Below are 23,798 nucleotides of genomic sequence, written 5' to 3' on the forward strand. Positions count from 1 at the left end.
ATGTCAAACAAGGTGTTCAAATCAATCCACAATACCTTTGAGATTTTCACAAACCTTTCTACCTGCTTGTACCACTCAACAGGATTGTCCCTTAACTTCGGAAATGAGTTGGTAAATGCAGCCAAATCTCCTCTACTCCAGGGCACATGTACATAGTTCCCATTCGATATTTCTCTCAAAGGAAATGCCTCCATCTGCATTACCCTTCCTTCCGGAGACATTACACTCGTGCTCCGTCTGACAGTACCCCTTTTGGACCACCTCTCTTCCCATTTGTCCAGATCTCTCCACGCTCTTATTCCGGTTATCAGCTCCCTTATGTGTGTTTTTAATCTTGTTGTTCTCTTCTCGTCTAAGTCTTGGTCTGAATACTGCAACCTATGGTTACTCTGTAATGTCTTTGTTCTGGACAAATCTACCGTATACTTGTCTGCCAGTTCAGACAGTTTCTCATGAATTGCTCTTGCCTTTCGGGTAATGTCCTTTGCTATAAACAGCAACTCATCTTGTTCGTACAAATCAATCCTTTCTAAGGCCAACGTACCATCTATGATCTCATCCAAATCTGATTTTAAGCTGGTAACATCGAGTCTTTTGGCCTTTACTGCAGCTTTCAGTATGCTAGCTCTAGGGGGTCCATTCACATCTCTCCCATCCCAGCTCCGAGTCCTACGTCTAGGCTCAGGCGAGTTACGGGGAGTCCTCCCATGCTCCCACCCCTCCAGGTCCCATGCAGTTCCGTCCTCTCTGGGTGGATGATGAAACACTCCATTGTGCCTCATAGTCCCACATTCTCCTTCCTGCCTGGTTTCTCTGGGTGCATGGTAAGACATTCCATTACTCCCCCTTTCCCCACAGTTTGCCTGTGATCTCTGACTACTCGATGCATGGCGAGATCTTTCACTGTTCCCTCTATTCCAGTGCTGTACATCCTCTCCAAGTGCGTGATGAGCGCACCTAAACCTATCTCTTTATGCTAGTACCATTTGGTCTCCACCCTTTTCAAAGAGCCGAGACATCTCTTCACACTCCGTGCTTCTACCATTTCGCTCCTGCTGGTCCCTATCATCCATAGGACGTATAACTCCTCTGTTCTCCTGACTTTGACCCTCACGCTCCTGACTGCTTTCGCTAGCCCCGCAGTGAGATACTGTCCCGTTGCCTCGACTTCCCCATTCAGCTTTGCTCTTGACCTGTTGCTCGGTGCTTCTGTGGACCCATCCCATTCCCTCAAGTCAACTCTTAACTCTTTAAAGGATTTCGGCTGTGGTCCCCTTAGGTCCATCGGTCCTCTTTGACCCTCCTGTCCTGTTGTGGGACCCACTGCTGAATCGAATGGGGTGTTCCACGTTACTGGTCCTGGCAATTGCCTCCAGGCATTTGTCGTGTTGTTCCTCCTTTCCATCTCAACCCTTTCTCTGTCTAACCGTATCTGTTCTTCCTCTCTGTCTCTCTCGGGGTTATAAATCGATACTATAGGACCTATGGTAACGGGTACTTGTAAAGCGTCTGGCAATCCATAAGACTCAACCTTCTCAGTGGTTGGCGTCTTCTGTACCACAAACCTTCCGACTACACTCTGTGCTGTACTATGTTGAGATGTCTCCTCACCTTTGGTAGGTGTCCATTCCGATATAGGAAGTGGTATATACCCCTCTATGGCAGCCCCACCTTCCCTTGAGAGTCCCCTACTTTCTGCCCCCCCAACGTTCGGAGGCGGTCTATCTATCAGCAATCTATTTATCAAGTTGTCCTCCGACTCGCTCTCCTCATCCTCTTCCATGAGGCTCTTTTCTCCTGCCACCTCTCTCACTGTGTACAACTTATCCACCTCAATAGCCTGTACCCTCCATCTCTTGGCGTCCGCATCCCATTGAGCATCTCGCACTGCTCTTACCGATCGCTTCAGCCTTTCTTGGCGCCTGTTCAAATTTCTGTCGTGCGCCGCCCTAATCCATGCGTTAAGGGCCTCAAACTGTGTTGGTCTAGGCGAAGGGTTCAATGAGGACATAATTGCTTTCAGCCGATGTAACACTTCTAACCTAAACGTTCCATACTTTGGAAACGTCAGTTCCTCATTCCCTTCTGAAATCTTGCTCCATTCACTAATCCACAGAACAGTGTGCAACTCAACATTCGTTGCCATATAATAAGCTGGTGTACCCTCTGGCGGTGCCTCTTTCCCGTAATAAGATTCTCTTCTTTTTCTTTTAAAAATCCCTTTCAAACATTTAAAGCACTTCATGATTTCTATTTTTCTCCGCATTTGTTTACTTCCTGATGACAATCCACCAATCTCAGCGCTGTTCTCGCTATCTGGCCTATCAGAGCGCGGCTCTAGCCGACGTCACACCAACCGCTCAATCAGAGCGCGGCTCTCGCTGACGTCTCTCGTCCCCCTTTGCAGCAGTTCCACTCCTTTCTCAGCTCGTCTCCGCGGTCATGCATGTGTCCCATTCATACTCTGAAAAATGATTACTTCCGTCCAAGCGATCACTTTTCTTGACTGTACGCCCACAGTCTACCTGTAGTTGTCACCTTAACTGACGAAATGTCTTTCCGTTTACGTCCAGACAATCGCCTTCTCTGATAGGTTACTTACACACAGTAACTTTCGACCAGCGTCCGTTACTCACACACTCACTCTTACACTCCCCCTATCTTGGTTCTGCGGAGGTCAATGGTACCTCATGACTTCCTTACTCTGGTCGACAACTACTCTGGATGTTCGATACACCCAAAACCACTTAAGCTCTACCCTGAACTTAAGATTTTTCACCAGTTCACCCGTTTACCAGGTATACCAGTACCAGGTTGCGCGCGCTCACAACCCTCTCAATCACACTACAGGCATTCAACTCTGCAAGACATTACAATACAGATACAACACAAAACACCGCAATCTGTTCACGCATGACCCTTGTTATACTCACTCTCCAATACTGCTGCTTCTCTCGCACCGTCAGCACCCTCTTCGGCACTCGATTCTTCCGCAGCTCATCTCTCGATGTCTAGGGGCCTTAGGGTAAGCTAACCTAGTCTAGATTACCTTCCTCAAGAAGATAACCATCCTACTCTGCTACCAACTGTTAACGCGGGATTTCTGGTCTATGGTTATAAATCCAGATCCCAAATCAAGTCGAATGAATCGTTGGTACCTGTCATTGAGTAAAAGGCAATCCACTACTAGGTTAATCAATTAAGAACTTACACCACTCTAAAGAACCACGGACTACAAATAAGTTTAAAGATTTATTATAAAGCCAAAAGTATCTGAAGATACAAACATCTCAGAATAAGATTCAAAAGATATACAGGTATCAATATAAAAAGAAATTCTCTGAATGCTCTTAAGCGGCAAAAGGAAATTATCAAAAATATCTCAAATACCATGAGAGTTGCAAGTATCGCTATGAGTTGCAACTTGAGAGTCATTTACAGAAAGGAAAAGTTCAGATTAGTCTGTCCCTACACTAGACTAAGTGACATCCCTACTTAACAAGATCTTTACCTAAAAAGGTGTCAGCAGTGGTGACTTCCAAAGAAGATCACGCACTTCTCTTAGTCTTCTTGGTGAATCGCTCTCTTGTGTTCAATCTATCTGCCTACCCATCCACTCTCTTAGGCTTCTCAGACCCTCTGCCCTGTCTCCTCCTCGGGGTGCTGTCCCTAATACAAAATCACATTTCCAATAGGAACGCCCCTGGAGACGCCCCTCACGTGGTATCGGTTCTGGCGGCAAATTCTATGCTGGTGCTCCTCTGGACCCTTCATTAAAGTTGACCTTGCTTCCCAGGCTTCTTCTCTGCTGGTCGGTACCCCCCAGGAAATTCCTGAAGCCTCCTCCAGGCCTGTGCCAGGCGTCTCTGAACAAAGCCCATTCATCACCAAACTGATTAGGGCTCCTCGCACCTGCAAATAGACAGTTCTACTGTGGGCCCCAAATTCCGGCCTCCACCATATCTTTAAGTCGTAAACTATGTCTTCGTTTGTGCTCTGTGCGACCTCTCCTTAACGAGCACATGCAGATCAAAGAAGCGACTTTATCTATTCAGGCCTACTAAATTACATGAAACGGGCCTCTGCACTCTGCACATTTAATTTCTTTGTTTAAACAGTATTCTAACTAACACACATTACTATAATGTAACACATCTATATAAAACATATATTTCAATTCTATGATTAATAATACTTTGCAGAAAAATGACATTAGGATTCAAGTTACTTAAAAGTGTAGCAGCATCTTTCGTTTCTTGTGAAATGCCATGTGGCCTACACATTTCCATGGTTTGCAGAGTTACATTTCTTTTTCACACAGTCACATAACGTGAGACTCCAACATCATTCTAACATTTCTACAAACTTCTACATTAGTTTTCACACTGATATATGTATCCCTATTCTAGTTAAACACTCTTATGTATTTTCTCTCTATGAGTATAACACTCTTGTGCAATCTATATTTAGACTAATACTACGTGCTTGTAAATATGGTGCACTTATACATTTTTCAGATTTGCGCTCTCTCACCCCTACTTCCACTAAGCAGACTCCAGGAGATGGCTTCTGCCTGCACTCAAAGGATCTTCAGGTGGAGGCTCACCATCAGCCGAGTGTTGCTAGTGTCCCCGTTCTCTTACGCTACCCTTTCTTTCAAACCATAATCTTTCTCTCTCCACTAACCACCTTTTCTACTCACCACCTCAAGCCTATGCACTTGTCTCCCTTCCACTTCCCTGTACTCACTCATTATGCATGTCCCCACCCTTGGCTGTGCCTTTTCACTGCTCTGTGTCTTTCCCAGTGTATTATTTCTCCTCACTGTATACTGTACTCCCCCATGCCTTTACCTCCTTATAGGAACAGGTCATTATCCTCCCCTATGTTTCTTTCGTTTGTGCACCCCTTGTCCCTACACATTACCACTCACCGTATAATGCACACGTTGGATGTGTGCACCTCCTTTGGTCTGGACCGTACCACTTTTTGGGTGATCTCTTCTTGTATACTGCAAGCTTTTGCTTTAATATGTCCCTCCTCGTACAGAACTGACATCTCCTGAGCTCCCCCACCCCTTTTGTAGTGCACCCCGCACACACACTCACTCATGTGATGGAGGTATACTGTAAACGGGTACATTTGCTGTCTAATGTCTGCCTGCCCATTTTGTGTTCATTCTCCTATCTACGGTCTAGGGTCCTCCGAGGGTGTTTTTTTTTTTTTAGGTGAAGCTTGCATGAGTGGTGGCCGCCTTGGATGAATAAAAGGCTGCGTCAATCAAAACAATTGCTACAGTCCTTACTACACGCTTCTTTTACCGATCTTTAGAATCTGTAAATAAAACATTGTTCAGTGGTGGCTTATTTCTATTCTACCTTGCAACATAACATTTCTATAGCTCTTCAATCCCTAGCGGCACAGCACCCAGGGTAATATGCTACATGGCTAAATACTGATAAGGCGAGACCTATTGACTGTGTCAATGCTTGTTTGAAACTTATTGCACTGATGGCATGATTTGGTGTGATTACAAATCTCCAAAAGGATATGTTACTAAAAACTATGCACCTGACATTTGTGCCTAGTTGTCAAAGCCCACTAAGCACAACATTAAACCACATACAATGGCCACGTGGCGGGGCCTATGACCCCTGCCTGCAAATCCGCTATGCATGCTGTGTAATCTACACACAATCACCCAGCTCCTAAGGAGTACCCACTATGCAGAGCTCCTAGCCATGTACAGCAGGCAAGCGATGGAGGGTGTGGCATATGGCCATGCTATGCAACTAGACCCTGTGCCTCCAGACCCACTGTGCATAGCTTTTAACCTCACACTCAATACCCTGTCTCCAGAGCAGGGCTTGCGCTGCACACTTGGCATTGGGAACATTTAGCTGTAGTCCGCTTAGGCTTCCTGCATCCAAATCACTTCTGCACCCACTGCATAGCCACACCCACTTAAAACCTTTGCACCACCAAAAGCATGGTGCATGCTCTATGAAGAGGGCAGACCAGGCTCAGCATCCAGTCTTCTTGCCCCTAGAGCAGAGGCATCATAGCCTTCAGCCAGTCCCTTTGCATCCACCCCATATCATCAGTGCAAGGTGCAGCCCTCAGCATGCCTTCAGTTCATACGCTTCAAGACCCACAGTGCACGGCCTTTATAATTGGTAAACAAAGGTGTGTTGTGTGAAATTGCACGAAATACAAATCTGGCATTTAACATTCTGTTTTAGCACAACGCAAGAACGCATTTCATGCTTAAAAAAAAAAGCCCCAAAAGGACTTGCGTTGAATAGCCACTCTTGTTCTGTTCATTCACGTTGTTGCCATGCTACCGCTATAGGATTTTTTAAGCAAACGGACTTGACATTGTTTGGCTTGGTATAATAGTATAATTTCTGGAACTTCATAAATGCGTAATGCCAGAAAATAAGCAAAATCACCAAGGGGTAACGAAAATTTTACCCAGACCTAAATTAAATTCATTTTTTCAAGGTATACTGGCATGAATAAAGCATATGTTTCAGATACCACTCCATCAGCGAGTTATTCGCCAGAAACCTTTCCCAAGAGTAGAAAGTGTATTTATTTGCCCATCTCAGAAACATTGAATTTTGTGCTATGGGACCACAGCTTAACAGTTTTTGACCAACAAGAGATAACATGGCATCCGAAAGATCCCGCCAGACCACAAACATGCCCATCATAACCAACTTACCAGGAGAAATCACATCCTATTTTGCCTATCAGGAGATAAAATAACCATTTCATTTACTACACCACAAATATCTATGAAAATTCCTATCTCATTACCGACTCCCTCAGAGTTGCTCAGCAAAGAGCAACAAGTTGACCCAACTTTTTGGTGATATCATGATATGTATATAAATAAAACCTATCTCTGTATATATAAATGAACATCAACGTGTGCGTCCCCAAGGTACATTGCATCAGTTGCTGTGCCGCAGGACACCTACTCATTGGTTACTGCACCACAATGTGCGTCAGTTCCAATGTGAGAAATTGTTTCCTTATTAGTTAATGTGGCAGAATGCCAGCCCATGGGGTTTCTTTCTACAGAACGTTTGCCTGGTTTAAGTGCCATTGAATGATTGTTTATCAGTAGGCACAATGCACGCCTACAGCACACATTTTTCTACAGAAAACACCTATATAAATCCATGCATATTTGGGTATTTTCACGCAAAGTTTGAAAATTTCGCACTTATTTTAAATTTGTGGCAGAATGAAACAGCTGGGGAAAAACATGCAGAAGCGTCTGGAAGAATGACTTAATGACTGAGGCCAAGCAGCTGTGATGTCAGCACCTACTGTCAACGTGTGCAGGCAGCATTGGCTGAAATACTTAATTCATTCTAATGGAAGCTTGGATGTGCTGTAGGCTGGGTCAAGCTGTGCGCATCAGCCTAGTGAGTGTTTGCAGGGAGTCAAGAGTGCTTCTTTGTTTTTTCCATGTGCATGAATTGGTGTTTCTAGATATGTTGGCCTGTGCACATGTTTTTTATTTGTGGCATATGTAAGTGAATGTGTGTGTGTGTTTAGTGTGTGCCCTCGTGTGTACACACCATACAAGAACTAAATTCCTAGGCTTTATTAGAGTGCCCCATGTGAGTAGATTTATTGCAGATGTGTTTGGATGCTCTGCTTATTGTAGAGCTAGTATTTAGTTGTTAGATGCTAAACTATCATTATTTTACATAAAATTCAGGCTCTTGCTACGTTTAGCTCTGGTGTCTACTTGAGTGTTTATGAATTACTAGACCTGCTCTCTACCCCCTAAGTAGATGTCATCCCCTCGGGTTTTTGCCCTGTTGGAGCACTGTCCATTGTATCTGGCTGCATTGCTGATTGTTTTCCATGTTTGTCCAAACAGAATGTGTCACTTCGAGAGCTTCAGGTGCATCTGGAGCAGGAGCGGAGACTCCATCAAGAGGAGCTTGAGACGGCGGAAAATAGGATCCTTCAGGTGAGCAGAACTGATCCTTCTCTTTCCCTGTTACCATCATTGCTGGGACTCCTTCAGTGGTCAAGCTGTCAGACAACAGCTACATTATCGTTCTTAAATAAACCGGCTAATTTACAAGTTTGGTGTAGGCGCTGCATTTTGTGGTCTAGTCTGTTGAACGCCACTCAGCCTCTGGTGTTGACCCTCCCCTGATTCTATGGCTGAACAAGTAGTTTCTTTCATCCCAAGTCCATAAATGGTCCCTATTTATTATTAAGTGACATCAAAATTATATTTGGCACAAAAAAAAGATAGTTGCAGACTACTCTGGAAATAAAAAATGAGTCAGCGAAAGGCATCATGGCAAGTTATGTTATGTTATGTTATACTTGGTTTTGTATAGCGCACGGCTACTCAGAGAGTGTCCCGGCGCTTTGGTTTGCACACCTATCTCATAACATAACACCTAAAAACAAAGAAAAAAAACAGACAGAGGGGAAAAGAAACCCGAAGAGGCAGCTAAGAAGTGAAAAGCCAAGTTTTGAGCCCCTTCCTGAAGGCCAGTAGGTTTGAAATACTACGCAGGGTCACTGGCAGCGCATTCCAGAGCTGGGGAGCCAGCAATCTAAAAGAGCGGCCTCCAATACGCGCCCTTTTGACCCGAGGGACTACGGCGAGGAACAAGGATCCTGACCTCAGGGGCCTGGCTGGATGGTAAAAGGCCAACCTTTTTTGGAGGTATTTTGCTCCGGAGGCATGCAGAGCTTTATGTGCCAGAGTCAGGGTCTTAAAGATAATCCGCTTCCGAACGGGGAGCCAGTGCAGTGCCTGCAGGAGGCCCGAGGCTCTGGCACGTCGAGGTAGTCCAAAGATTGCCCGTGCTGCCGAGTTCTGGACCACCTGCAGCCGTTGAAGCAGATATTCTGGCAGGCCGAGATAGAGAATGTTCGAATAGTCAATTCTCGAGCCAATTATCGCCTGCACTGTGATCTTCCTATGCTCCTCCGATAGTAAAGGAAGAAACTTACGCAGCATCCGGAGCAAACCAAAACAAGTGCCAGTGAGACCGATTATCTGAGAACGTAATCTTAGGCCGTTGTCAATTTTAATCCCTAGGTTTTTAGCCACCTGGGACGAGCTTGCTGGTGGAAACATATTCTCTGGCCACCACACCTTCCAGTCCGGATCTGAGCTGCACCCGAAGAAGAGGACCTCAGATTTATCAGAGTTGCACTTGAGGCCGTGATGTTGGAACCACTGAAAGACAGCCTCAAGGCAACCCCGGATCTTCCCTCCATCAAAGTCCGCACCACTCTCACAGGTGAAGAGGAGCTGGGTGTCATCAGCGTAGGAAACGATCTGAGCCCCGAAAGACTCCGCCAGAGCCGCCAGAGGGGTCATAAAGATGTTGAATAGAGTCGGGCTCAAAACTGAGCCCTGGGGGACTCCGACACCCAATGGCGGCATCTCGGCGGAGCAGGCAGAGACCCAGACCGTTTGTCGACGGTCTGCCAAAAACGAACGAAACCAATTGAGCACCGTCCCCCTCAGACCGATCTCAAAAAGTCTTACGAGGAGACCCTCGTGGGGGACGGTGTCAAAGGCCCCTGACAGATCTAACATCACCAGCATCGCCCTACCACCTGCATCCAGCACCTCCTTAATAGCCTCCGAAACTTCCAGGAGTGCTGTTTCGGTGCTGAGATTAGAGCGGAATCCAGACTGAGTGGGGTGCAGTAGATCATGGGACTCCAGATAATCGGAAAGCACCCTATGCACATGTTTTTCAAGGATCTTAGCGAAAGCAGGCAAAAGCGAGATAGGCCTGTAATTCGCCAGCACCTCCGCGTCCAATCCGGGCTTTTTAAGCAGGGGGATAATCATCGCCTGCTTCCATGACTGAGGAACCACGCCCTGAGCAAGAGAGCAGTTCAGCATGGGGTTCACATATGGATTCATGGCTACTGCCATTTTCGCCACAAACTTGGCGGGACAGGCATCCCGCGGGAGCCAGATTTTAGACAGGACATCAAATCCATCGATGAGGCCATAGAAAGAGGGGGAAAAACTGCCAGAACCGAGCCTGCACTAGACGGGATAGCCAAGACATTCTCCGCCAGGCCGGGCTCCTCGGACTCCTGCACAGGGAGAGAATCCTGTATCAGTCGGATCTTAGAGGTGAAAAAATCAGCAATTGTGCTGACCCAAGATTCAGGGGGGGGGGGTCTGAGTCGACGCAGCGCGTGACATCATAAACTCCCGCACAATGGCAAAAAGCTCCTTACAGGAGTTAGAGGCAGCTTCAATTTTTCTCGCAAAATATCCCTTCTTCTCGGAGAGGATATCTCGATGATAAGTTTTCACCAAGGACCTGTAGGCACATTTAGCCGCCGGGTCATATTTCGCGCGCCATACTCTCTCCGCTACCTTGCATTGTCGGCGTGACACCGCCAGCGCTTCGGTAAACCATGGGGCAGAGGCACGTTTATCTAACTTGCGAGGGGGCCTCACAGGGGCAAGATCATCAAGCCTCTCCAGGAGCCATGCCTGCAACCGCTCTGCATCCCCGTCTAGATCCCCTGTCAAAATACAGGGATGGGCCGCACATGCCTGTGCCAGTGAATCCGGGGTGACCCGATGCAATGCCCTAAATCCCTGGGAGACCAGCCGAGGGGCACAGGGAGCTTTCCTGACCTCCGGAATGTTAAATTTGATCAGCCTATGATCCGACCATAGCACCTGAATAGGTGCATAAATCTCTATGGGGATGGTAGAGAAAGTCAGATCCAGGGTATGTCCCTTCTCATGGGTCGGTCCATCATGATAGGGCACCAGGCCAAGAGGGGCTGTAACCTCCAACATTTTTATAGAATCGGCATCCGATTCATCGTCCATGTGGACATTAAAATCACCAGCAACTATACAATGCTCCGCCGTAAGAAGCAGAGACGAGATTACCGACTGGAACTCGTCAAAAAAAGTGCCAGTGGGCCCCGGGGGGCGATACACGAGAAGACCTTTCATAGATTGGTGCGATGATAAAACGATAGAAAAGGCGAGGGATTCGCAACCCTCAATCGCGTCCGAGGGAATGATGGTACATGTGGCGATTTTATTTACTAACAATGCCACCCCGCCTCCGCGACCCTTCAGTCGATCCTGCCTGAAGATATTATAATTCGGAGGGATAGCTGCGGCAATGTCAGGGTTTGAGGACTCGCCGAGCCAAGTCTCTGTGAGCATCAACAACAACGGTTTCTCTGAATCCTGCAGATCATAAATATCCTGTGCATGGCGACCGAGAGATCTAGTATTAAGCAGCAAGCACAGATGTTTGACACTGACTGCCTCCTTCCGCGGCACACAGGCCAGGTGTTTCTGCGGGCGCCAACCGCACTCAGGGCAGCGACTCTTACCCTTGTGACGGGCAGGGAATACCGTGCGGCAGGAGCCACTGGTCTGTTGCCACAGGCGAAGCTCCTGACCCGAATAGTGCAGCATAGTAATCCACTCAATCGGTGGAGCGTGCTGCCAGATCCCAGTCCGGCCCGCCGCCCCCAACGCCTCCGGGACGCTGACGGGCGCAGACGTGCAGGACTCTGGCACGACTCAGGCACAGGGAAAGGCACGACCGCTGCGCGAAACCGCTGCGCTCCCCAGGGAGCTTTAAGTAGGCGTCCCTCTGGCTGTACAGAGCGCTAGAGCGCTCGCAGCTGTCGTCCCCTACGCCTCAGCACCAGTCCAATATGGCGCCCAAAGTTCCCCACAGCCACCCGTGAGCCAAATCCGCCAAACCAGCGGTGCGGGAGACCAATTAATGTGCAGGTGAGGGGCAGAAGTCTGTCCGTTAAAAACAAGGACTAAGAAAATAAAAACGAAAGAAAATACAAAACAGGTACAATTAAAAATGCAGCAGCGCGATGGTCAAGCGCCCAGCGCGATATGGTGTGCAGATAGTAATCACCGACCCACCGGATTGGTCGCCTTAAGTAGGCGTCCCTCTGGCTGTACAGAGCGCTAGAGCGCTCGCAGCTGTCGTCCCCTACGCGCCTCAGCACCAGTCCAATAAGGCGCCCAAAGTTCCCCACAGCCACCCGTGAGCCAAATCCGCCAAACCAGCGGTGCGGGAGACCAATTAATGTGCAGGTGAGGGGCAGAAGTCAGTCCGTTAAAAACAAGGACTAAGAAAATAAAAACGAAAGAAAATACAAAACAGGTACAATTAAAAATGCAGCAGCGCGATGGTCAAGCGCCCAGCACGATATGGTGTGCAGATAATAAGACAAAACCAAGCTGAAGAAATAGTGAAATTAGAACATTTTGTATGCAAGGGGTTTGGTGCTGAACCAAGTATTGCGAAGAAAAAACTTGCAATCATTGGCTGCTGTTAGAAATGTGTTTTCCGATTGGCAGAGGTATGCACACTGTCCAAGCAGGAACCATGATCCCAGTCAGGATAAGTCCTATATACTCCCTAAATTACCCGATACTCGCCCTCTGATAGCTTGGCACAGAGTAGTCCGGCTTAACTGAAGAGGCAATGTGTAAAGTATTTGTGCAACACTTAGTACAGTGAAACAGTCAAAACCCCACACAAACATTTACCACAGTGAAACAGTCAAAACCCCACACAAACATTTACCACATTAGAAAGATAGGGCTTAACTTATTGAACAAAACAAGACTACAACGATAAACATCCAATGAATAGAACCGGAGTTATGAATTAAAAGAAATATCTTCAAATATAGTGCTTAAAAGCATAAAGTGCAACTCTGGATATCTCGTCATGCTTGACCTGGTCAAACCCAAACGTTCAAGCCGACCGCGAAGGAGCGCAGGCCGGATACAGGGACCAACCTTGTCCCACAGAAAAAGTAACTTGCTGCACTGTTGACGGGACCCGATGCGTGGAGCACAGGAGGTGATGCGCCATTGTCAATCCCTTTGAATGTAGACAATGCAATGGTTCCAAGCCAAGCAACTCCAGATCAGTGTCCGTTCCTCGAGGGAGTGCTGCGGGGTGGTGGTGGGGCGGGCAGGGTGGGACAGGGCATTCACTGTAAGGACATGTTAACATTAAGGGCATGATTATGAGTTTGGCGGTCCTCCTGTCAGCCCGCCACTACCGTGTCAACAGGGGGACCGCCAAACCTGTGATACACCCGCCCACTGGATTACGGGTATAATCAATGGTGGGTGGGTGGTGCTGCGGCTGTCTCACAGCAGTGGTCTGTTAGGCTCATAGGAGAACCTAACAGGCAAACCGCCTCCATGAGAGTGTCGACTGCACGGTGTGGCATGCACCATGTTGTGCATGGCACACCATGCAGTAATGGAAGTGCAATACCCCCTGCATGCACCCCAAGGCCCAGGAGCAGCAGGGGGCCTTGTTAGGGCCCCCTTAGTTACCTCTCTGCCGCCCATTTCATGGTGAGCTCACCACCATAAAATGGGCGATGGATAGGCAACTCGTAATATGCTCGGCACCACAAGCATATTGCAGCTTCTGGCCACTGCCACGGGATCTTGGATCCCGACAGACGCTGCAGTCCTGTGGCAGGCCGACTGCCACACTGCAAATACTGCAGGCAGACCTGCAGTGGTGGCGGTGGTTGGACTGCCACGGCGAGTACAGCGGTCCTGTTGACCGACGTATTCATATTCCGGCCCTAATTGTCTGTAGCCTACATTTAAATGTCATGTGCCCTGTCTTGTGGGCCATAAGGCATACATAGGGATAACCGATTAATGTTTAAAAGGAAGGTTTTGACCTGTCCAAATATTTTATTGTTAGGCTATAATGGTAGGCCTAAATCCATGTTTGCGCTGCCACTGTATTGGATGGCAGTAAGTGCCTCAGTCCACTAGTCCATGCCCCAAGTACATTTTGTACTATAAACTAGGGATTTGTAGGCACATTAAATATACCAATTAGGAGTATGTCAATTCAACCATGTTTAAACAGGGGCACACAGACACTTTACCACTTGTTAGCAGGGGTAAAGTGTAAAGAGTTCTAAAGACGGGAAGAATACAGGGTCCAACAAAAGGTGGGTCACCGCACAGCAAGAAAGGGCAGATTTCCTACACAATGCAATCAGAGGCGCCATTTTCCTGTCTATGGCTTTCCTTTAACGAAATAATGTGTGCTAGTTGGCCCTAAGATGATTATCTGTAAAACTAAGGACTGGACACGGTGTCCCTGATGACATGGACCCAGCTATTAACCTTATCTAATTATGATGTAATTACTGTATTTATGGTCCCACTTTCCATATTAGTATCCCAGAAAAGAAATTGCTTGTCTACTTATTTTTTTATTTTACGGACAAAAAAGGTCTTGAGAATTTGCTTGTTTCCCATTAAAGCTGGAGGAGGAGCACTTAAGCAACCTGCGGAGGAAAGATTTGGAGGTGCAGAGCCTGACTTTACAAAACAAGCTGGAAGAGAAGGCCTGGAGTCAGGAGAAGGGGCTACTGAAGCAAGAACTGAGGCACTTCAAACAGAATGTGTTCCTCCTCTATATCAAACTAAAGTGGCTCTTGAAACACTGGCGGCAGTGCAAGAAGGTTGATGAAGATATGGGGGAGGACTTGATTGAGGTAAATGTCTCTTCTCATCATTGGAGCAGGAAAAATATTGAATATGTTTAAATTATCTTTACTAATATTATCAGGAGTTGAAAAACTAGCATGATATTGTGTCAGTGATCCATTAAAACCCTTCAAGTTTATAAAACTTTACTATCTACACCAGCCATTTGTATTTTGTCATATTCTAATTGAAGTTAAAGGTGACATTTTCTTATTGTCACAGGGAAACAGACCTCTGTATATAGAATGATCTGGATCAATAACCCTGATATCTATCACAACTGCCTCATCCCTGCTGAAGACTCACTTAGTTAAAGAATGCTACATCATGATGCTGAAACAGTATTCAAACCAGACACCGCTCTTATCATATGCTAGCCATATCTTTGCTTTTGACACTGTACAACATTTTGCTGCATTTTAGCTAGGTTCAGGCTACATAGTTACCTCATACATGCATACAAAAGCAGACTGACCTTGGCATGATATTATTTGTTTAGGGTGGGAAGGAAGGGCTCTGTGCCTTATGCCTCAATGCTTGTTGGAACACAGCTACTGCCTGCTTTGGGCATATTTCTTTGCTCACTGCCACTGTTCTACCTACAGTTTATAGGTCCTGGTGATTTAATCCGTCCAGGTTTGCAGTGAATGTTGATCAAACGATTAAAGTGAAAACATGAATCAAAACAAACTCACTCCTTTAAAGATTTGATGGAGTATGATGCACCTACTTGTGTGCAAGCTTTAAAGGGGGCATTGACTGTTAAATTGATGAGATAATGACTGATAAACTGGTGTTGATTATTGAAGCCTGGTCAGTGAGTCCTGATCAATTGGACATATGAGCACAAAAAAATAACACTAGCAGACCAGATTTGTAGAACAATAATGAGACTTAAGAAAAGTGCCCAATTGACTCTGAAAGGAAATTGGGGAGTGATTAAATAAAGCAGGTGCATTGAATATTAAATATGTTGATGAGAAATAAATAATAGCTTCTGAATAGGAGCATGCATGAATGTTTGCCCATATGATATTGAATGCAATTTGGCTTATGAATACTGAGAACAGATCCCACTAGAACTAGCAGAATTTAAGGTAAAGAATCAAGTCAGCTTCAACTTGCCCTATGAGGTTGTATTTTTAGTGGTCACATACTTCATAATTTTCTCTGCATGTGTTATCAAATATTGACATTGATCATTCTTATTTCATCAGTTATTGTAAACTCAGAGGTGTTTCCAGCAAGTACTACCAGGTGCAAAATACAGACCTTTTAGTTAAATTTACTGCATATGCTGATGAAATTTCATTGTGTTTCGGAACCCAACACCTCCATTCCAGCTTTCTTTAAGTTACTTAAAAGATTATTCCAGAGTTTCTGGATATAAAGTAAATATTGAGAAGTCAGAAATCATGCCACTAAATAAATATTGTTTTAAAGAGAAGTTTGGAGATTCTGGATTTACATGAAATTCTAAAGACAACAAATGATCTGAAAGAGACACGTTAGTATTAGATTTCTTACCTTAGAATATCCCCAGGCGTCAGACTGGATCCGGAAACTTTTGCGTAGCAGTACCCTTGCGCGTCGGTAGGCGTCGTCTGCGGCTCCGCGCCCGTCGTGGGCGCAGTGATGACGTCGTCGGAGTACTTAGACGCCGCCTCCGCGTGCTGACGTCAGTTCTTCTTTTTTCCGCGCCATCAAGCGCAGATCTGGAAAAAACAGTAACCCTTAGTCAATTTTTGACTAACTTTTTGGATGATTTTTGATCATTTCTCGGAGTCTTACGACTCCGATCGGTGCCGTAGGGATGCCTGGCTTTAAGCACTGCGAGGATTGCGACCGCACGATGTCGGTCACGGATCCTCACCACCTGTGCCTAACTTGTCTAGGCGTCGACCACGACAACAAGGCCTGCTCCGACTGCCGGGCCCTCTCTTCGAAAGCCAGGCGGGAGCGGTCCCGCAGGCGACTCGACCTCCGGCAGTCGGTCCCGTGCCGCGAGAGGTCCTGGTCCCACGAGAGGTCGAGGGACAGGTCGCGGGCTCGGAGCCACCACAGTTCCGAGAGTAGGCCGCACTCCTCCGGGTCGAAGTCGTCGTCAGGTAAGAAGCACAAGAAGTCCAAGAGGCGTCATCGTTCTTCGGACTCCCCCCCCGCCCCCCCGCGATGCGGCCTGGGGTTCGGGTGACACCACCCACGTGGCTCCGTCGGAGTCGCGGGCGCCGCGTCCTGCTCCACACCCTCCGGTCCCTGGGCAAGACGCGACGCCGGAGGAGATCGAGCGCTTTCTCATGGCCATGAGGAAACTCTCTCCTCCGACGGGCTCCACGGCGCCTTCGGGCCCAGCGGACACGTCTTGGGCCTCTAGCGGGTCGGGGGGCTTCGGCCGCCGACGCCTTTGGGCCCGGCGCCGCAGGGCTCCGCATTCCCGACGCCGCCGGTGCCTTCGGGCCCGGCGCCGCAGGGTTACAGCGGTCCCGGCGCTGCCGGCGCCTTCGGGCCCGGCGCCGCGGGACCCCACTATGCCTTCTTCGGGATCTGGGTCGTCGCCGGTGGACCTTACGACCTCCCCGGCGTCCCCGATGCCCCCTTCGTTCCTGTTCCGACGTCGGGACGGCCCCGATGGGCGCCGCTCCAGACGTCGTTTGGGGAGTTTCACTTCTATGAACAGGCCCCATTGATTGAAAAACCCTGAGTATCAGGAGATGGGTGATGAAGGGGATTGGGAGGGGTCTGAGGACCCTCTGACCCGAGAGTGTCAGTCTCATGAGGACTGGGCAGGAGACCTTGGGGAGGCCAGTGGCCTGGACACCTCTCCAGACACTGGTTTTGTCTCCCCTCCTACCGTGGCTTCGGAGGAGGGGGTAACCTACCGTGTGGTGTTGATGAGGGCTGCCAAGGCCTTGGGCCTTGAGCTCCCTGTCGCGGCCGTGAGGACTAATCTCCTCACTGAGGTCCTTAAACCGCAGTCAAGCTCGGCCGAGCCTCTGCTGCCCTTTAATGAGGCCTTGACCGACGTTCTTCTGGGCACCTGGTCCAAGCCCTCTACGGGTTCGCCTGTAGATAGGAACGTGGCCAGACGCCACCGCCCAGCCCCGGGCGACCCATGTTTCCTGTTCACCCATCCCACCCCCGAGAGCCTGGTCATCCAGGCCTCCAATTCCCAGACTGCATTCCCATCGGCGCCGCCGGACAGGGAATCCAAGAGGTACGAGCAGTACGGTAAAAAGATCTTCTCGTCCCTTAGTGTGGGACTGCGGTCTTCCAACACCGCATGCCTCTTGGGCCGCCACACCAACTCTCTGTGGGGTACGGTTGCGGAAGTGCTGCCAGAGTGTCCGTTGGAGGTACGGGCCAAACTCGGCCAAGCCCTTGTGGAGGGCTGGGATGCAGCCAAATATTCTATCCGGTGTGGGCTGGATACCACCGACTCACTATGTAGAGCGATGGCAACGACAGTGGCGGTCAGACGCCACGCCTGGTTGAGGTCCGCCAACTTTTCGGCCGATGTCCAAAACACACTGATGGACATGCCGTTTGATGGCCGTCGCCTCTTTGGCGACAAGGCAGACCATGCGCTTGAGCGCTTTAAGGACTCCAGGGCTACGGCCAAGTCATTGGGCCTCTCGGCCCCGCGTCAGCAATCGGCTGCCTTTCACTCCTTTTGTGGCCACGGAAGGGGTGTACCCACACGTGCTGCCAGCCACGCTCTGCAGGGTAATACCCAACGCGGTGGCGGCCGTGGGAACCGCCGTCCCGGCGGTCGGGGACAACGGCGAGGTCAGTCCACACCTTCCCCCACAGCATCCGCCTCAAAACCCTCCTAGTCCGTGCTTTCAGGCCCATGTGACGCCAGTGGGGGGCAGGGTTCGCCATCACCACCTCCACTGGCGCACTGTCACTTCGGACAGGTGGGTGCTGCAAATCGTCCGAAGAGGCTACTCCCTCCCCTTCGAGGCGACTCCTCCAGCCATGCCACCGCAGACCCACAGTGTATCGGGGGATCATTTGCGACTTCTGCAGGAGGAAGTTACAGCCCTCTTGGCCAAGGGGGCCATCGAGCGCGTTCCTGGGCCAGAAATATGGTGTGGTTGCTACTCCCACTACTTTCTGGTACCCAAGAAGGACAAAGGGGGCCTACGCCCTATCTTGGACCTAAGGAACGTCAACGGCTTCCTCCGGAAGGAGAAGTTCAAAATGCTGACACTGGCTCAGGTCCTAGCTGCCCTGGACCCAGGAGACTGGATGGTAGCGTTAGACTTGCAGGATGCTTATTTCCACATCCCCGTCCTGCCAGCCCACCGGCGCTACCTGCGGTTCACGGTTGGCCTCGAGCACTTTCAGTTTACCGTGCTCCCCTTCGGCCTTACCAGCACCCCACGGGTGTTCACAAAGGTGATGGCGGTGGTCGCAGCTCATCTGCGCAGGTTAGGGGTTTCAGTCTTCCCCTACCTCGACGACTGGTTGTTGAAGGCGGGCTCGCCCCAGACAGTCGTCAGCCACCTCCAGACTACGGCAGATCTCCTGCACCGGCTGGGGTTCTCCATCAATGTGCCGAAGTCACACCTGTGCCCCTCTCAGAAGCTCCTTTTCATCGGAGCGGTTCTCGACTCTGCGTGGCGCGGTTTCGGGTTTATCCACTCGAACAGCGGGTCTGGGATATTCAGGCTCTGATTCCCATCTTTCGGCCGTTATCCCGGGTCTCGGTCAGGTTGACGCTGGGGCTGATGGGCTCCTGCATCCTACTGGTGCATCACGCCAGGTGGCGGATGGGGGCTCTGCAGTGGGACCTGAAGTTTCAGTGGGCCCAGCACCAGGGCAACCTGTCCGACCACGTCCTGATCTCGGAGGGCACTGCGAGACAGCTGCAGTGGTGGCTCACGCACCGCGATTGGGTCAGCGGCAGATCCCTCTTCCTTCCCCAACCGGAGCACGTAGTTGTGACTGACGCGCCCCTCCAGGGCTGGGGTGGCCACATGGGAGAGGCGGAGATCAGAGGCCTCTGGTCTCCGGCGGAGGCCCGGCTCCACATCAACCTGTTGGAGTTACGGGCGATTCGTCTAGCACTGAAGGCATTGCTCCCCTCTGTCCGGGGGAGTGTAGTGCAGGTGTTCACGGACAACACCACCACCATGTGGTACTGCAACAAACAGGGCGGGGTGGGGTCGTGGACCCTTTGCCAGGAGGCTCTGCGCCTCTGGCAATGGCTGGACCGCCAGGGCGTGACCCTGGTGGCTCAACACCTGGCAGGTTCTCTGAACGCCAGGGCGGACGAGCTCAGCCGTCGGTGCATGATGAATCACGAATGGCGTCTGAACTCGGACGTGGCGCAAGGCCTCTTTCAGCGATGGGGAGAGCCTTGGTTAGATCTATTCGCCACCGAAGAGAACGCGCAATGTCATCAGTTCTGCGCGTTGGAATTTCCAAGGCGGCACTCGCTCGGCGACGCTTTTCGTCGCGTGTGGAGTTGCGGTCTGTTGTACGCCTTTCCGCCTATACCACTTCTGCCCAGAGTGCTGAAGAAGATCAAGCGCGACCGGGCCCAAGTCATCCTTGTGGCTCCGGACTGGGCACGAAGGTACTGGTATCCAGAGCTACTCAGTATGTCAGTCGATCCCCCGGTTCGCCTGCCTCTTCAGGAGGACCTTCTGTCGCAGCAACAGGGGACGGTCCTCCACCCGAACCTGTCCAGTCTCCACCTCCATGCTTGGAGATTGAGCGGCGACAGTTGAGGCCATTTGACTTGCCTCCTGAAGTCTGTAACGTCATTCTGGCAGCCAGGCGTCCCTCCACAAAGTCGGTATACGCCTGCAGGTGGAACAGATTTGTGGCATGGTGCACAGCAAAGGCTGTGAATCCCCTTGCTGCCCCTCTCTCTGAGGTTCTTGTCTTCCTTCTTTCTCTTGCCCAGCAGGGCTCTGCTCTGGGCACTATCAAGGGCTACCTTTTCTGCCCTTTCAGCCTTTCTGAGGCTGCCTGATCAACCTTCTTTTTCAAGTCCCCTATTGTAAATAGATTTCTTAAGGGCATCACACACATGTTTCCTCCTGTTCCGTTTGTGATGCCTCAGTGGGACTTGAACCTGGTTCTTACATTTCTGATGGGCGCTCCCTTTGAGCCACTTCACAACTGCCCTCTCCGCCTTCTAACTCTGAAGACTGTTTTCCTGGTTGCCATCACCTCTGCCAGGAGAGTGAGTGAGCTCCAGGCCCTTTCTTGTACTCCACCTTTCCTTTCTGTCCATCCGGACAAAGTGGCGTTGCGTACTAAGCCATCTTTCCTGCCCAAGGTTGTCACAGCCTTCCACATCGGGCAGTGTATCACCTTGCCAACCTTCTTCCCGCCACCGCATCCCTCTAAAGAGGAAGAGCGGCTCCACCGTCTGGACCCAAAACGTGCGCTCTCATTTAACTTGGATCGCACACGCCAGTTCCGGGTGGATGACCAACTCTTTGTTGGTTACGTGGGCGCTAAGAAGGGGAAAGCGGTGCACAAGAGGACCATCTCCCGGTGGATCATCTTGTGTATCCAGGCATGCTACTCCTTGGCTAGAAAGGAGCCCCCTGTTGGATTACGGGCTCATTCCACCCGAGCCACGGCGACTACAACTGCCCTGGGCCGGGGGGTGCCCTTACAGGACATCTGTCAGGCGGCTACGTGGGCATCTTTGCACACGTTTGCAAGACACTACTGCCTGGACAGCCAAGTCCGGAGGGATGGCTTCTTTGGCCGTTCTGTCCTCCAGGACTTTCCGGTGTGATTATTGGTTCGCAGACCCACCACCGGGGTTGGTATTGCTGGGGTATCTATTCTAAGTAAGGAATCTAATACTAACGTGTCTCTTTCAGATGCACAAGTTACTACTTGTGTAACGATATATCTGTAAGAGACATTAGTTAGTATTAGATTCCTTACCCACCCACCCTTCCTCCCCGTTCTGCGAACCGATATCTAGGGTTAGGGTTACCCCCTTTCAGGGCCCTAGTTTCAATGGCACCAGTGTTGGTTTTTAACATGGCTCTGCGTTTCTGGCGCGGAAAAGCTGTGTCTAAGAACTGACGTCAGCACACGGAGGCGGCGTCTAAGTACTCCGACGACGTCATCACGGCGCCGACGACGGACGCGGAGCCGCAGACGACGCCTACCGACGCGCAAGGGTACTGCTACGCAAAAGTTTCCGGATCCAGTCTGACGCCTGGGGATATTCTAAGGTAAGGAATCTAATACTAACTAATGTCTCCTACAGATATATCGTTACACAAGTAGTAACTTGTGCTTTAGGGATTCACTATTCCAATTCTTTAAAGAATACAATTAATATCAATTTCAGTTGCTTTTCAGAACAAAATATGTACCTTGTCTGAGCAATGGTCACCCTTATTTCCCTCTTGGTGGGGCAGATTGGACACTGTTCAGATAATGATGCTCCCAATTATCAATTTTTATCTTTCAATCCTCCAAGTCAATCTCCCTCAGTAGTTTTTTTAAACCATAAACCGTTTTCTCTTCACATTTTTATGGAATAAAAAAAAAGGTATGCACATCACTCTCAGAATTAAAGAAACCTAAGGATTCGGTGGCGTGAACTTTCCTTACTATTCCAAATATTATTCTGCTTTGAAAGAAATGTGGCCTCTGCTATCAGAAGGTAATGCTCCCTTCATGGTTTAGCGTCATCTGGAAGAATCGGCAGTCCATTCAATAGGCAGTCTTCATATCGCAACAACCCAATATTTCTCCTCTTTTGCTCTCCCTAATTCAGGTGTTTTAATCAAACCTATTATTGCTAAATCCTTTTCACCATTGCAGCATTTTTAGACTCTGGCAGAATAAACATATTAAACTATCCCATCGATCAATTATCTCGGGGAGCTAGGTTGCTGGGAGAATCCTCTATGTGCTTCAATTACTATCCTCAAATTAATTCTTTTTTATTGAACTTCAAACTAAATAGAATATATATTCCAATGATCAGTCTAAATTTGAGTTGCTAAAGCAAACTATTTCTCAACATAAATCTACACTTCATTCTTCTAACACTCCTATCCCTAGTACTTCTCCCAATGTTCTTGGTTTCTCCAACCTCTACACTGCCTTTTACATTTATAAACACCTGTATAATCTCCTTACATCACGCTCTAAAACCAACAAAGAGACACAATAGGAACAAGATTTAAACTGTGTGTTTTCATATCAGCCCAGGAACGCTATTTGGTCTAAAATCCATAATACATTATTCTCAGCTAGCACCACTCAAACAATGTACTACTTCTATAAAAGGTGGTTTTTTTTTACCCCTGCTTTTCTCCATAAATACACTAATGATGCAAATGATAAACATTAGGCTTGTGGCTCTCAAAATTCTTTTGTCCACCAGTTCACACTTTTTGGTTGCACTTTTGGGATATAATTTCACAAAGATGTCGTATCTCCATTCAATTTGATTCATTGAAACTTTTTTAGGTAGTTCTTCACCGATCTGGAAAAATAATTGTATGTTGATAAATTTGCTCATTTGCTTTGGGCTATTGCCATGCAAATAATTGCATCCAGCTAGAAGGATGCCACAACGTTCTTTTTCTAGATGGTGGAATATACTTTACCACAGTCATAGACTTGACAGAGCAAGCGCTATGTAAACTCAGAATTTAATTAAGAAAGATTTACTTTGGCTACCTTTCACTACATATTTGCCTTGTCTTCACGTTCCATCCTCTGATGCAAATGTCATTTTGCAGCCTCCACGATTCTTAAGGTATATGGTTCATCTAGCTCTTATTTTTAGCGCAATGTTTATATTATTGTAAAGATTGCTGACATTTCATGAAACTTCTCTCTTTTTCTTCTACTAGGGCTCAATTTATATATAAATCTTATCTTTTCTATCTTTAGTATTTCTTCTGCCTTTTTCCTTTTTGCATTCATTTTGTTTTCTCTTAATTCTCATTTGAAAATAAATGTAATTCATTCAACGCTATGTTTGAATGATAACTTTAATTGCATGCCTCTGTATTGTTCTTAACTGCATTGTAACAGATTTACTTATAAGTTAGGTCATTACTACAACAGTGTTACCCCTAGTGTAATTATTATTGTTAATGTTTCTTCTTTTCTGGTTTTTGTATTTTTTCTAAGGAAGCATTTTTCACACATAAATGTAATGACCTGTTTCTAGTTATAAAAGAGCTTTCAAAAGACCCCGTTTCTTAGTGACCTGAGT

General features: G+C 48.4%; 1 protein-coding gene across 5 annotated transcripts in view; it reads left to right on the forward strand.

Moving 5' to 3' along the window:
• MTCL1 (microtubule crosslinking factor 1) overlaps positions 1-23,798 on the forward strand; it is a 552,568-nt gene that overhangs the window by 406,129 nt on the left and 122,641 nt on the right. For all 5 annotated transcript variants that reach the window (XM_078688130.1, XM_078688129.1, XM_078688126.1 and 2 more), the window contains 2 exons: positions 7,904-7,996; positions 14,347-14,580. In XM_078688130.1, the coding sequence (XP_078544256.1) occupies positions 7,904-7,996; positions 14,347-14,580 (327 nt within the window). The remainder of the gene's footprint in view (positions 1-7,903; positions 7,997-14,346; positions 14,581-23,798) is intronic.

Source organism: Lissotriton helveticus, chromosome 4_1, assembly GCF_964261635.1.
Source record: "Lissotriton helveticus chromosome 4_1, aLisHel1.1, whole genome shotgun sequence".
Lineage (NCBI taxonomy): Eukaryota > Metazoa > Chordata > Amphibia > Caudata > Salamandridae > Lissotriton > Lissotriton helveticus.